Below are 16,616 nucleotides of genomic sequence, written 5' to 3' on the forward strand. Positions count from 1 at the left end.
CTTGAAGCTTTTCCTGCAGCCTCATTCAATCGTTCCTCTGTTTGATTTCATACATTTTTATTGGAAAAACATTCCTTTTCTCTCTGCTTATTAAAAGAACACTGAAAGTCACTAAAATGATCTGTAATCAGCACACAGCTATGTCAGTTAAGAGAATGAGGAATGGTGTAGCCCCAATTAGATTTATATAAGAAAATGTCATTCTTAGTCTGAATACTCTGTAGGAGGCTGTCATGCACAGAGAGCAGAATAAAATCTATTCCTTTATTGTACTAGTTATTTCCAGATTATAATGTTTGACTTTTTTTTCCAACATTAAACTATACTTTATGAGAAATAGGCCTTTGTTTTTTTCAGACAGACATCAACAGGTTTAGTTCTTCTGCAACCTCAACCTCATTGGGGAAGAGCTAGAAAAAAATAAATATTTGAGCTTCTTGTAGCTTTAGTCTCTTTCATATTTCGTCCGCCAGGAACCTGCCACCTCAATTTAAAACAGTTACCGAGACTGTGCTTCAGCATTGACGGCATTGATTGATGGTTCTAAGCCCGTCAACTTCAGTAAAATCAAGCTGAAAATAAAATAAAAAATCCAGCTAGTTTTGCATGCAAAGTAGAAGAAAAAAAAAAATCTATCATCAGGTTTGGCCCAAGAGAGCAACGCTCACTGTTCTTGTTCAGCTTTTTTTGCCATATATACAGTTGATTTATTTATTAAATACTAGCTGATAACCTGGCGTTCCCCGGGTATTTATTTATAGGGGGAAAATGTCTGGACCAAACGTGATTTCTAATGTTGGATTTTCTCCCTTACCAGAGGGAGCCTCCCTTGTGGGGTACTGCGAAGCCGTTACCATGGCAACTCCACAGTGCTGTACAGTAGAAGCCATTTTATGGCAGTACAGGAGAAGCCATTTTAAGGCACAACAGGCTGTATCTTAACAGAACACACCTCCCACAGAGTTTTAGGGGTCTCTTACCTCCACAATATTTTTTTCCAGAGGGTGTACTCTGTGTACCAAGTTCAGTTGAAATTGCTCGAGACGGCATTGAGAAAAGTAACTTATGGCTGTTTTTCACACTTACGACCCTTGCAGCATTCCCATGGTCTCTCACACATGACCAAATTCAAAATGTTTGACAACTGACTCAGATTTATGATGGTTGTGGTGTCCTGGGGTCATGTGATCCCCTTTTACGACCACCTGACAAGCAAAGCCAATGGGGAAGCCAGATTCGCTTAACAACCATGTTACCAATTTAATAACTGCAGGGATTCACTTAACCACTGTGCCAAGGAAGGTCGTAAAATGGAGCAAATTCCACTTAAAAGTCGCACTTAGCCGAGGACTGCCTGTAATGTTACTCTGCACCCGACAACAATTTGCTTCTATCAGTCATAAAAAAAGCAACGGGGAGTTTAGCTCAATGGAATTTTGTGACTTGTTCAGGAAGCCTAAAGATAAATACTTCAAATTTCTGGCTTTTTATTGAAAAAGACACGCTTGTCACTCCTGTAAGTATTTGGGTCTGCTTTTAAATATTTGGAACTAATGGTCACCTAAAGCATTTGAGAAATGAAAGCTGAATTCAAAGAGCTTTTTAAATCCGACGTTACGGAATTACTACACACCTCGAAAGGTAAAATGCTGATGGGATCAGAAGACGGCGTTCTTATTAGTATTAACATTTTTATATGCAGAGCCTCCAATTAAGTGGAGTTTTGTAGCACAAATATTTATGCAAGTAACATCATGATCATGTTGTGGCCTGTTCGCTGCCATCCCCTTCAACAGCTGAATAGAGGAGGAGGTGTGGGAATCAGGGTCAGCATCAAGGCAACCTGAGAGCTCCGAGGGGGAAGAGGGAATGGAGCTGAAAAGAGACAGACAGAGGTGGAGCCTGGACTGTCCGTCAGCCCTCAGATGGAGAGTCAATAGCCCCCAGGTCTGGAGGTGGCTGATGAGGAAGAGGAGGAAAAGCTGGGTCCAGTGCCTGACGCGTGGATTCACAGAGAGCAGAGGAGAGGAGAGCAGTGGAAATCTATGGGCTGGTCCTTGGGACGGAAGAGCCACTGCTGCTAGCGAACCCCATCCTAGAGATGATTATGTGTGGCATTTCCCTGCCGGACAGACTTGTTAGCCTGTGGTGAGAGAGAAACTTTTTGCTGGCGCTTCTAATAAAGGAATCATGGTTTCAACTATAGAGGGTTTGTCGTGTCTGGGGAGCTGGGTCAGAGCAGATCAGTAGAGAGGAAAGATGGGGGATGTATTTGGATAAGATAGTCAAACACGCTAAAGGGATATACTAGATATACTTTTTTTTTTTACTTCAGCAAGCCATCAAGAGCAAGCTATTAAAATGGCTTTAATTATAATCATTAATCTAAACACAGCTTTAAAAACGTTAAAAGATAACCATTAAAAGAACCCCACGGTACAAATGACACGCGGGTGTATAAATGATCAAATCTACCATGTAACGAATCACTTTTGGGGAGTCATATTTCTGAAGATGCACGAAGTTCATAAAATATTTTTAGAAGCATTGTTATTTTAATAACCTCCACGGAATAAAACCACTGGAAGAATATTAAACCATTTTTCGAATTCCGGCTGCCAAATCAGGAAGCTGCTTTTAAATTCTCCTGTCCCCCTTCCCACAAAACTAACTAAAAATTGATGTAACAGAATTGGTGTTATTAAAGGAAAAGAAATAATGGGGAAAATGCACATGGGCTTGGAAATTAGTGACGCACTACTCCTTGTAATACTCTGTCCACATAACTAACCGTGGGAGTAATTCTGAAATATTGATTAATGTCATTGACTTGTTCCTACTGACCCATTACGTAATTGTATAATGAGGGGCCCACGGGATGAGCAAGTAATGTCACACGTGTCACCACATCTTTGCACAAATGACACAAACGAATAATTTTTGCCTCGGTTGTGTGATGCAAATGACATTATTCACCACGACTGATAGAATTAAAGATATGACCCATGTGACATCGTTCGATCTTACACACCAGATGTCTAGGGATGAATTATAGTACTGAACAATTCTATTGCTATGCAGATGACTTTTTAGAACTCATTATGCTGTGATTGACCTGTGTTTTTTAATTAATATCTGCAAGAGAAGCTAGCCGTTCTGATCTAGGCTTCATTAAAAAGCATGAAGCAGAGACTTGATCCTGGCAAAACCTCTTTTATTTACATGACTGTGAATTCCTTTCATTCACAGTCAGCAAGGCTTGGCAAACAGTCTTTCAAAGGAATATTTATCAACATGCACCTTATCTCGCTCGGAGAACTGCCAGATGACTAGTTTCCAAATGTAGGGCAAGTCAACACAGATTCTCTTACAGCCACAAACAGAACTTTCCACTCTTGAAACGATCGAAGGAACTAATTGTTTCCTGTAAAAGCCCCCTCCCCATTCGCTCCTCTTTTGTTTCCCATGGGAGGGGCCAATCGCCTCCAAGGTGTGGCTTTATTCCCAAGTCAACCCTGCTTTCTTAGTTGTTCTTGTCTTCTGGCAGCTCTGTGCATGCACACACTGGGAACAGGCTCCAGCTGTTCCTCTGCCTCACTGCTCTCTAGCTCCCTCTCTGCCTCCAACACAGAGCCCTCGTCTGAGCTTTCCTCAGCCCCAGGACTGGCCCATGTTCCTCCCCAAACTCCTCACTGTCCGACTCTGCTGCCAGCTCTGCTGGCCGTCGGCATGCCGCAGCACTAGCTCAGAGAACCCAGTTCTTTCTATTTACTTGTTCAAGTTGTGAGATAGCAAACTTCCTGCCTTAAGCAGCAACATTTGGGGGAAAGAGAAGTTGAAGGTTTATAAAATTGGGCAACGACAGCAATCTCTTTGGCAGCATAATCCCATGGAACAACCCTCTTCACAACTCCAGACTCACTGAGACTGAGTGAAGAAAAACTAGAAGGGATTTACGGGGACGACGTTCATAAAGATAACCCAGTTTATTTCATTCTTGGTGGCTCCTTTAGAAGCATCCTGCTTTGGTATCTGTCCTTTAAATTTTAAATTAACTACTATGTTTCCCAAAAATAAGACATGGTCTTATTTTCTTTTGACCCACCCGAAATAAGCACTTGGCCTTATTTTTGGGGAGGTCTTATTATTTGTGAGGTGCAGGAGACGGCGAGCGTGCTCACCTCATGGCTGTTGCTGTGTTGCGATATTTTCAGGGAGGGCTTATTTTAGCGCATGCGCTCAAAAGCCCGATTGGGCTTATTATCCGGGGAAGTCTTATTTTCAGGGAAATAGGATAGTAGCACCAGGATTTCTGAAAACAAATCTACTTTAACCTGGGTACTCTCTAAGTACTCACAAGTTTCGGTATTAATGCCAGGTAAGAGTAGAGGAGGCTAATTTAAGGCAAATAATGGTTATACCGAGTCGTAAGAGTTTTACATATTTTACATTGCCCTGTATTTTAAAGCGAGAAACCTATGCTCCATTCAGGGGCTTTAAACCTGACAAACTGGCTGAATATTTTATTGTTTAAAATTTACGACCTCTTAACAGTGAAGTCGTGATTAATCTGTGCTGTCTTCCTGAAGCAAAAATGGGAAATATACCTGAGCTGTGAGGAATCTAGGTCCTGTGGTTTATAAAGAAATTATGACTATGTTGAACTTCTATCAAAAGTACTTATTATTATTTGATACAAGCAAAAATTACGGTGTTTTAAAAAAATGACTGTTAGCACACTCATTTGCATATTTCGCCTTAGGTAGCATGACTGAAGCGATATTAATAATAAAATGCAATCTCAATTAAAAATAAGAGTACCTTATTGCTGACACTGCACACGCAAACCAGCATTTCTTTTTTTGAGGGGGAGGCATTCAGTAATTTCACGGGCACAATCAATTATATATGCTCAATCTGGGATTAAGGAAACAGTGCGTGAACTCTCTCCACCCATATGTCTTTTTTAAAAAAAAATAATAACGGTTCCAATTTTCCCTTATTCTATACTTCCATGGCTATCAACACCAAGAATTCTTCTTTAGAACTTTTTTAAGAACCGGGATTTTTTAAAAAAAACCGCTGAGAATATAATGATCAAATTCATTTATTTTTATGCCATGTGTCACTTTGAATGTTTATGTCATTTGATCAAGGATGTAATAAACGAAGAATGCTTGTTGTAAATATTTTCCGTGCAATTGTATAAACTTTCAAATCCCAAACACATATGTTCGCGGGAGAGCTCCGGGATGTTGCTTCTTAGGGCTGAAGATTTCCAGATGTTTGCACAAATGATGTTCTGAGTGAGGCTTCCCAAGAGCACGAAGCAAACTCCTGGTCCCAACAAAAATCCCCTCTTATTAATTTACTGTGAATTCTGCTCATTCACATCTAGCAAAGTTTTTCAGGGAGGATTTACAGTCACAGACCTTATCTGGCTTGGCGAGCTGTCAGCTGATCTCTGCAGAACTTGGCAAGGAGTCTTGGAGAGTCACAAATCAATTAAGCAAATTGTCTCCTGCAAACTCCACTCCCCTTTTGCTCTTCTTTTATTCCCTCTGGGAGGGGCCATTCATCGTCCACCTGTAGCCTTACTCCCAAATCAACCCCTGTTCTTAGCTATTCCTTTTGTCTGGCAACTCTGCACATGCGCATACTGGGAACAGGCTCTAGCTGTTTGCCTGTCTGATGTCTAACTCTGAAGGCGGCTAATAACTGGCATACGGCTCTGGCCCACTCTCTGCCTCCGACACAGAGCCCTCATCAGAGCCTTCCCCAGACTCCAGGACTGGTCCATGTTCGTCCCCAACCTCCCTGCTATCTGAATCTGCTGCCAGCTCTGCTGGCCACTGGTGGGCCACAACAAAAGGAAAACTAGCTGCTTTATGGCATCGTTGGCATTCTGATAATGGAAAGGTGATGACTGAGCAGGAATGTGATGCCAACTACCAGAAAAAGCATCTATAGTGCATCCTATTAGAACGAAATGGGTCAGTGTTTGCTTAAGGAGAGAAGAACTGCCCCAGGCAACAAAGAAACTGGCAACCCAGTTTCCGAGGTGCGCCGAGGTGGCGCAGTGGTTAGAGTGCAGTGCTGCAGCCACTTCAGCTGACTGCTAACTGCAGTTCGGCGGTTCAAATCTCACCCGCTCAGGGTTGACTCAGCCTTCCATCCTTCCGAGGTGGGTAAAATGAGGACCCGGATTGTTGGGGGCAATATGCTGACTCTGTAAACCGCTTAGAGAGGGCTGAAAGCCCTATGAAGCGGTATATAAGTCTAACTGCTATTGCTATTGCTATAAACATCGCCCCCCCCCCCCCTGGAACAGGAATCCTGTTAGTCGTATTGACTTTTGTCCCAATCTTAACACTAGAGCTGCATCTTTAATATTTAACATTTGAAAATCTTCAGTTTCAACAGCGAAAGGAGCGATTGGCACATATTTAAAAAAGAGGCATGGAAGAAAACAGATGAGGCCACAGAACGTCTGCAGTCCTCCAAACCATCACAAGAATTAACTCTCTATGCAACAAGTGAAGAAATACAGCGCAAGCTGGCAAAAAATAGGAAGGAAATTTATCTGTCTTTTTACACAACATCTACAGGCGAGCAGAAAACAGTGAACACGTAATGCACTTCTCTTCCTGGACTTCCACTTCTAAAATGCTGCTTAGCAGCAGGAGAAATAGGCCACCCGGAACACAGAAACAGACCCATTCTAAAACTGTTCAAGCGCTGAAGGAAGGATCTTAATTCTACAAGGCAGCATTCCCAAGTTGATGTTGGAGCTGATTGCAGGATTGGCAATTATGGAAGTGCAGCCCCACAAACATTTTAAATATTTTAAGGTGGAAGAAAGATGCATGCACAACTATGGCAAGGAACAAAAGGGCTTGCACAACTATGGCAAAAGGTCTTGCACAACTATGGCAAGGAACAAAAGGGAACAATAAGGTGCCCCCCCCCCAAGCCCTATTTACAGTATTGGCAATACTGCACCTTCCTGACGTGTTTTTCAGTATAGCAAGGGCATCCGGATAGCCATCCATGTTATAATCTCCAATATGAAGAGTGATGGGAAAGGAAATTTCATCTGCGGTCGGATCATTGCTATGTGGAACAAAACCCCATACATTTACGCCGTCTGAGAAATTCTGCAACACTGGAAACCACTGGAAACAATAAGAAGAATGTCAGGGTTGCAAGCATATAAACCCATAGCAAGCAAAACTGCGAGGCAGGTAGATTCTTCAAAGAATACCTTCATTGGAATTATCATATTGGCATGTCTCTGAAGCCTCCCACAGTTTTCACCTAACTAAAAGTTTTTCTATTTTCTCAAAACAATCAGTCACATGGTCCAATCCCAGTGTGGATTTGGCAGCCGGGCGGCATCACTCTGCCTTCCTCTGACCAGGTGTGAGAATGACCTTGGTTCTCAAGAGAAAATATTTTTGTTTTGGCTACAGAATTCCCTCTATCTCAAATCCCCCCCCCCTCCTATCCCTCAGCTCCAGTGTGGCAATACTGAAGTGGTCAAAAAGGTCAGCTCCAAGGTTGACAAAGAAGGGGGGGAGGGGAAGAATCACAAATGGCCATGACGTGTGGGACTCAACTGTAAGTCAAGGACTCTCTGTATGTCTGTCTTTGCTACGGCAAACACGACTGCTTTATAAAGCGGCCCCTCATTACTGTGCCTTTGGGATAATGTCAAACCTTGTTCCTGTCTCATTTTTCATATACTATACGTTCAAATTCAAGATACAGTAGCAGCACAGCGTACCTCATCCAGTCCCGGTTTAGATAGGTAGATGACACTTTTTTGACAAGCTGGATCTGCACAAACTGGCAACAAGTGTTCGGTCTGCCCGTCACCATCTGGCAAAAACAAGAGGAAGATAAAAATAATTCAGCGGAGCGGGACTGCAAAAATGTCCTTTTTATCACCAGGGGGGGGGAAAAACAACTACTACTATGTACACATAGAGACAATAAATGTTGGTAAGATGTAAACAAAGGAAACTGGGAATTAAAGAGAAGTTGTGGACATGTGATAAAAGGCAAGAAATATTGGAATAGGATTCCTATTCTAACGCAGAAGTTTCTTCAAGGGAATATAAAGACAGAAACCAGAAACTTTTCTTTTGGGTTTAATGGAAAAAGACTTCGGAACTTTTGATGTGATGTATGTTGACGGCAGCAAATTACTTTATGCACAAAAATGAAAGGACACTTTGATCCCCACAATGGAAGAATGGCTGCAAAAGCTGATGGAGTTAGCAGAGGTGGCTAAATTGACTTGCTTTGATAAAAGACAAAAACACAGTTGCTTTTGCTTCTACTTGGAATTGAGGCTGGCGGGGGGGGGGGGATGAAACTTTGATTTTGGGTTTTACCAATTAGATAGCTTTGTTGACATAGAAATGGCTAATTTATGCTATGATGTAAAGGTAAAAAGTTGAAGTTTCTTGTTGCTATCAAGGGGAGTTGGAAGTCAATATCTTTTTCTTTCTTTCCCCCTTCTTTTCTATATACTCTTCCTTTTGCCTTTCCCTCCCCATTTTTACTACTATTTGCTTTTGCATTTTTTGTATGTTCTATTATGAAGTAATAAAATAATAATAATTTAGAAGAAGCTGTGATCCTTTCACCTTGTCAGCCGGTTTTTGCAACCCTTCCAAATTGGAATGGCTGTAAAAATTGAGTCAGACATGATGATACATAATGATTGAAATGAGGAGGAGAAGGGAGGACCTGGGGTATTGCATTCATTAATTCAAAGAAACTAAATTAACATTCTTTATTGTTGGTTAGGGAGGTGGTGGCTCAGTGGCGAAGATGCTGAGCTGGTTGATCAGAAAGGTCGGCAGTTCGGCGGTTCGAATCCCTAGTGCCGCATAACCGAGTGAGCTCCTGTTACTTGTCCCACCTAGCAGTTCAAAAGCATGTTGGGAATATATGGAAGAACGTATGTGTGAAAATTCAGATAAGAAATGACACGTAGGTGCAATCTCACCCAAAAAAAAAATTTTTACACACACATTGCCCTTTAGTCACATAATATTTTTTAACAATTGTTTAATTTTTTTTAAGTGGTGTTTTTATGCCTTTGTCTGTATACTTATGAAATTTAACTGATGTTTATGAGAACATGCCATAAATATTTTAAGTAGGCATAATGCCTCCAACAAGTACTAATTAGCAGATCAGGCAATTAATCAATAGTATAGTTTGAAGACTGCTTAGGGAAATAACTGTAAGAAATTAGAATGCAAACAAAAAGGTTATTCTTGCCATACTCTTGCAAAATATCAATATATTATGAAAAACGCTTTACTATGAAAAGGACTCTTAACTAAATAGAAACCATCATGATACAACTATTTAAACAAATACTTTTCGCAGATGTGGATCAAATTGCCTTAGTAGTGAGCAATACTGTCATCAATCCTCATATATTTTTAAAAGCCCATGCTTATCTCATCATCTCTAAACACTTACCCAAAAAGATTTCAGATTGTACTTTATATAATAGGTAAAAGTTTCCCTCACACGTATGTGCTAGTCGTTCCCGACTCTAGGGGGCAGTGCTGATCTCCATTTCAAAGCCAAAGAGCCAGTGCTGTCCGAAGATGTCTCCGTGGTCAGCATGACTAAGCGCTGAAGGCGCACGGAATGCTGTTATCTTCCCACCAAAGGTGGTCCCGATTTTTCTACTTGCATTTTTACGTGCTTTCGAACTGCGAGGTTGGCAGAAGGTGGGACAAGTAACAGGAGCTCATCCCGTTATGCGGTGCTAGGGATTCAAACCGCCGACCTGCCAACCTTTCTGATCGACAAGCTGAGTGTCTTAGCCACTTGAGCCATCCTACTTTATATAATACAAATACTATACTTTATGTAATACAAATACTATATTCATATTTGCAAAAGGGTCATTTGTTTATCCTCTGCTGTCTATTCTGAAGCCAAACAAAACATCCGTTGGGACCTCCTTGATTGAGGTCTCTTCTGCTTGCCACCTACTGAGATAACTTTTATGTTCCTATTCGGCTTAATTTTCATTTTAAATAAAAACCTCCCAGGGCTTTGTCCCTTTTAATTAGGGATGTAAATACCCCAGCAGGTGATGGTGATGGAGACAGGATTACATTAACACCTCATCATCACCTCAATCAACTTTCGGGAGCTTATAAAAATATGACTAGGTAGCCTGGCCAAGCTTATTAAGTGAAAAATTTGTAAGCAGATGTTATAACCATTTAAATATATCACCCACCAAAAGCTGAGATGACTAGTAATTGTTTAATGAAAGTCTAGGAGGCAAATTTGAGACGTACCCATAAAGGGCTCTAAAAGCAGTTTCATCTATTCATAGAAGAATTGCAGATTTATTATTCTGATGGTGGCCTATTACACCAAATTGATATATTATCACAAAAGCTATCCAACGTTAAATCAGATGGGGAGGAGTGGGTTTAGAATTAAAACCCTAAAAAGACCTGTTGTTCAGTTCAAATCGAATAGGGATTTATATTTACATAATTGGGATTTAAGGGATGCGGTGGCTAAGACGTTGAGCTTGTCAATCAGAAAGGTCGACAGATCGAATCCCTAGTGCCATGTAATGGAGTGAGCTCCTGTTACTTGTCCCAGCTTCTGCCAACCTAGCAGTTTGAAAGCATGTAAAAAAATAGGAACCACCTTTGGTGGGAAGGTAACAGCGTTCCATGACTCTTCAGCGTTGAGTCATTTTTTAGATTTTAGATTTTATTTAGCATTTATAGGCCGCCCTTTTCCCTGAGGGGACTCAGGGCGGCTTACAATAGTAAGGGAAGGGGAGTGAAAGACAAAATACAAAAAAAATGTGAAATAACTAAAAAGTACTAAAACACAACATTCACTCAGCATTCGGGAGGGGCAGAAGAGTTTATCCCCAGGCCTGACGGGCTAGCCAGATCTTGAGGGCTGTACGGAAGGCCTGGACTGTGGTCAGGGTACGAATCTCCACGGGGAGATTGTTCCATAGCGTCGGAGCAGCAACTGAGAAGGCTCTCCTCCGGGTGGTCGCCAGTCGGCACTGACTGGCGGATGGAATACGGAGGAGGCCCGCTCTATGCGATCTGATGGGACGCAGGGAGATTATTGGCAGGAGGCGGTCTCTCAGATAGTCAGATCCACTACCATGGAGCGCTTTATGGGTGGTAAGTAAGACCTTGAATTGCACCTGGAGATCTACAGGCAGCCAGCGCAGCTCGCGGAGGATAGGTGTTATGTGGGCGAACCGAGATGCGCCCACAATCACTCGCGCGGCCGCGTTCTGTACTAGCTGAAGTCTCCGGGTGCTCTTCAAGGGCAGCCCCATGTAGAGCACATTGCAGTATTCCAGCTTAGAGATCACAAGGGCTCGAGTGACTGTCGTGAGAGCCTCCCGATTCAGGTAGGGCCGCAACTGGCGCACCAGGCGAACCTGGTTCATTGTATGGACAACATTGTATGGATGTTGCCTACTATTTTTAGTATATGTCTCTATTTTGTTGTCTGTATCCCCCCTTCCTAGTTTTATGTGAGCCGCCCTGAGTCCCCTCAGGGAAAAGGGCGGCCTACAAATTCTAATAAAACTATAAAAACTATAAAACTATAAACCTGGGCAAATGCCCCCCTGGTCACAGCCGATAGATGGTGATCAAAACTCAGCTGTGGATCCAGGAGGACTCCCAAGTTGCGGACCCTATCTGAGGGGTATAAGTTTTGTCCCCCCAGCCTGATTGATGGTACGGTGGTCAAATTATTGAGTCATGCTGGCCACATGACCACAGAGATGTCTTTGGACAGCGCTGGCTCTTCGGCTTTGAACCGGAGATGAGCACTGCCCCCTAGAGTCAGGAACGACTAGCACATATGTGCGAGGGGAACTTTTATCTTTACTTTAATTGGGATTTATCTCCCTACAAACAGCCTACCAACCCCATCAGAATTCAGATCGACCGCACAGACAACCAGCAACAACACCGACACTCAACCAATGAATAAATGTATATAATATAAATTTATGTATGGCTTTATAAAAAAATAATCACAGCATCTCCATTCACAATGTTCTTCCCTTTGGGATTTCAAGGAATAATGGTTGTGACTTTAAAAAAAATGATTTTAGCATTCTAGGTTGGTAGATAATGAATCTGACTCTCATTTAAAGGTTAACAGTACTCTCTGACAGATTAAACTGTTGCTTTGCATATCTAACTGTTGCTTTGCATATCTAAAAGTCAAGAATTTAAGGCTGGGTATTTATTCAAGAAAAATAACAGGACACTCCTCCCCCCCCCACACACAGGCGGCTCCCCAAAGAAAGCTCTAATTTTACGCATCTTGAAAATGTGCAGTATCTGTAGCAAACACTGGGTTGGTCTAAACTAAGAGGCTTAGAGTAAACGGTAAAGGTTTCTCTGTCCAGTCGTGTCCCACTCTAGGGCGTGATGCTCATCTCCATTTCTTGGCCGAGGGAGCCAGTGTTGTCTGGAGACATTTTCCGTGGTCACGTGGCCAGCTATACGCCAAAGGCATGCAGAATGCTGTGACCTTCCCACCGAAGTGGTACCTATTTATCTACTCACATTTGCATCCGACAACATTTTTTTTTATTTGACATTTTCCAAACATTAAAATCACAACGACACTTTTACAGCTTTCTGTTATCGGTAATTCTTTTTTCTGATTTCGGGATTTCCATTTTCCATTCTATTATTTTATATGTATTCTTCCTTGTTTTTTACATTCTCATTTTTACAATATATACATCTATGTACAATATTTCCATCTCTATTGCTTTCTAAATATATGCCATCTCTTTTCATTGTGTTTGCTACGTGTTCCTTATGCATTGATTTTAAATCTCTTTTGAAGCCGCCTTATTGTTTCATGCCATTGATTTGTTGTTATTTTACTACCATTTTTCCCCGAAAATAAGACAGGGTCTTATTTTCTTTTGACCTCCTGAAATAAACACTTGGCCTTATTTTCGGGGAGGTCTTATTACTTTTGAGGTGCAGGAGGCAACGAACATGGTCACCTCATGGCTGCTGCTGTGTTGCAATATTTTCGGGGAAGGCTTATTTTCAGGAGCGGGTTTATTTTAGCGCATGCGCTCAAAAGCCTGGTTGGGCTTATTATCCAGGGAGGGCTTATTTTCAGGGAAACAGGGTATTGCCATTGTATTTTTGCAATGAATTTTACCTCTGTAGAAAGAAAACCATTGATGAAAAATTCAAGACACAAATGTATACTTTAGTTTGTGTTTACAATGAGAATGAAGCTTTCTATTAAACCTAAAACTTAGTTTAGTAGCAGCTCCCAAATGAGTTTTTAACTCCAACAGTGGAAGATGAATATGTTCCTAAATTGCTAAACGGTCTCTGGACATTATCAGTAACTTTATTAAAACGTATTTTAATCAGTACGGGCTCAAGACACTTTGGATGTAAAGACACTATAGAAGCTTCAACCCCAAAATGGATAACCACCGAGGACATGATTTAATAAACTTAAGTCATAGGACAACTAATTTACCAGTTTATTAATGTTCACAGCGCCCAAGTGGCTGAAACGGTATCTCTCGGTTTGGTTAATGCTGAAATATTATTTTAAAACAAAAGTTTAAATTAAAATTTAAACTGATTAAGAAGTAAATTGTATCGGAGGAGCAACATGGAGACTAAAGATGGTTTTTTTTTTAATTTATTCAATGAAGTGGAGCGCAAGAGAGGTGGAGAATGGTTTTCACAGAAGAGGAAATAGCTCATTTATGCTATGGGCTTGGTTTTCCTCCCCCATGCTGCTATTTTCTATTAAGGAAATTGGCTTTTCTGTATATTTGCTTTTGGATTTTCCATTAAACCTAAATTGCAAAAGACTGTTTTGGAAATGAATAACATGCAATTTCATGGGAGATCAAAAACAGCCTCAACAGCGGTGGCTCTTTCTAGTTCGTACTTATTTATTTGAGGGGTCCTTGGTGCTCTCTGAGCTTGTTTGTTTTCTTGCAGACATTTCATTACCCAAACACACTCACTCTCTCCATCCCTCCATCTCTCTCTTCCTCTAGATTTTACAGCTGCCACTGATTGGCTTCTAGAGAACAGGTAGTCCTCGACTTACAACAACGGAGCCCCAATTTTTGTTGTTAAGCCAGACATTTGTTAAGTGAGTTTTGCCCCATATGACAATCTTTCTTGCCACAGTTGTTAAGTGAACCACGGCAATTGATAAGTTAGTAACTTAAGTTGTTAAGTGAATCTGGCTCCCCCATTAACATTGTGTCAACTCGCAAAGCATCCCTGGCCTGCTCTTGAGTTGCCATAGGCAAGGGGGGTGGGACACGGACGAAGCAGCATGGCAGCCACAAACAGAAGCACATTCCAGGTGTATCTTTCTCAAGGCTGTCTCCTAGGTTACCTGCAGCAGCCGGAGGGGAGTGATGCCTACAGCCCGGGAAAGTACTCCACTGGAGAATGTGACTTATGACACACCTTAGGGGAGGGGGGGAAACAGGGTCATAATTGGGCTGTAAATTACGTAGGGTCAGAGTTGGCTTCACTTGGGTATGTTGCTCCTAATAAATAACTGGATTTCTTTTGAAGCTTGGCTTGAGGCTCATGATTTAATTAGGGCATCCGTCAGAACCCTGACACATTGCTTGTCAGAAGGTCGCAAAATGGGATCACGAGATCCTGGAACCATCCTAAATATGAACCCGTTTGCCAAGGGGTGATTTTGATCACTTGACCCACGGGGATGCTGCAAAGGTTGTAACTGTGAAAAAGGGTCATAGCTCACTTTTTCCCCCAGTGCCGTTGTAACTTTGAATGGTCACTAAATGAGGTGTGGTAAGTCAGGGACTACTTGTATGGTGGCTGTTATTATCTTTGATAGGATGCCGTGGCTTAAAAAGTATAACTCCAAATGGTATAGAAACGTTATTTGTTTGGAATCCTTGCTTAGAAATGTCTCTGCCTCTCTCTCTCTCTCTCGGGCATCTTTTGAATTTTAAGCGAATTCGTCTCTTCTTAAAAATACGGCTTATTTCTAAAATTACATCTGCCCTTTGGCTGTCAAGGAGCTAGCACTTGGTGGGATGAAATTCTAATCAGATTAACTTATTTACATCTCTCATAAATAAACAAATGTATTTGATGTAGGCTTCATGCTTATTAGCATTCATGGCATCTTTCCAAGACCATCTGCTTTTGAGGAATCATGAACAGCTCTCTTTGACAGGTTAATAGAAACCCACCCACCCCCGCCTCCCACCCCCAAAAAACAAGGAATATTATATATATATATATATATATATATATATATATATATATATATATATATATATATATATATATATATATATATATATATATATACCTTCACTTGCCTATAATGGATCTTCTTTGTAAAGAAAGGAACAGTATATGTAAACATTACCGCAAGCTGCCCAAAATCCCTAGCGGATTTGATAGTATGCAAATAGAATCATTAAAATAAAATCTCTGATTTTGGTTTGCTCTGTAGCAAGAGTTACAGTTCAGAGCCTCGCTGGACACTTACTCAGGAGTGGTGGTATTTAATTAAAGGTCAAGCATACATGCATGAAAATATTTACGGGACTTATTTAGAAGGGAACAGATTAGGTTAGGATGTTGCCGGTTTTTATTTTCAAACTAGCTGGATATTCGTGCTCCGCTACAAAATTATGGGAACAGGTTTGATAAATCGACACTTACAGCTTGAAAATTAATGAGCAGTTACGATCGGCCTATCTTATCCCCTTCTCTCCCTCAGGCTTGCCCCAAAGAAGCTTCTCCTCTCCCCCTTCTCTCCCTCAGTCTAACTCCTTAGCATCAGAGTGTTTTTCAGGTGGGGAGGGGGAGTAGAATGTCTTAACTCCCAGCAAACAGGCTGGCCACACCCATGCCCAAGTGGCAGTTGGAACAGAGTTCTTTTCAGATGGGGAGGGGGAGTAGAACGTCTAACTCCTTAGCATCAGAGCATGTTAATAATAATAATATAAGAAATATTAATGACCTGACGGTCATTTTGAAAAATCCTTTCTTAGCGAGCACCTAGAAGCTAAGAGGAACATATGTGCCAAATTTCAAGTTTGTAGGCTTTACAGTTCTAGAGATTTTGTGATGATGCATGAGTGGTATTTTGCTTTTATATATATATAGATAAACAGACACATGTTTCTTAGGACAAATAACACTTTGAACATCTTGGTTAATCAACTCTTAATCTTAGCCAAAAGGCCAAGAAAAATCTAGTTAATAAAATCCGCTCCCTCATTTTAAAGATATTATAAAACAGATGATGAGAACAATTGTGGCTGGGAAGATCAAAGTATGTAGATAATTCCCTGACATTTTAAAAACCAAAACCTCAGCTCAGTTTGTCTCAGCTTTGGTTATTGACCAAGATTTAGATGGGAAATTAATGCAGGGTTCACTTTATATTCTGATCAGGAGAAACAAAATGGGGGAGCAATTATGTTCCTTTTTTAAAATGGAAACCAGATTCTGAATCTGGAGTTTTAAGTTTTAGTATTATTACTTATTTGAAAGTTT

General features: G+C 41.1%; 1 protein-coding gene across 1 annotated transcript in view; it reads right to left on the bottom strand.

The window, feature by feature from the left end:
* Window positions 1-16,616, bottom strand: part of ITFG1 (integrin alpha FG-GAP repeat containing 1) — a 112,653-nt gene that overhangs the window by 66,512 nt on the left and 29,525 nt on the right. The window contains 2 exon segments of the mRNA XM_032230844.1: window positions 7,003-7,175; window positions 7,787-7,881. Of these exon segments, the coding sequence (XP_032086735.1) occupies window positions 7,003-7,175; window positions 7,787-7,881 (268 nt within the window).

This window comes from Thamnophis elegans, chromosome 14, assembly GCF_009769535.1.
Source record: "Thamnophis elegans isolate rThaEle1 chromosome 14, rThaEle1.pri, whole genome shotgun sequence".
NCBI classification, from domain to species: Eukaryota; Metazoa; Chordata; class Lepidosauria; order Squamata; family Colubridae; genus Thamnophis; species Thamnophis elegans.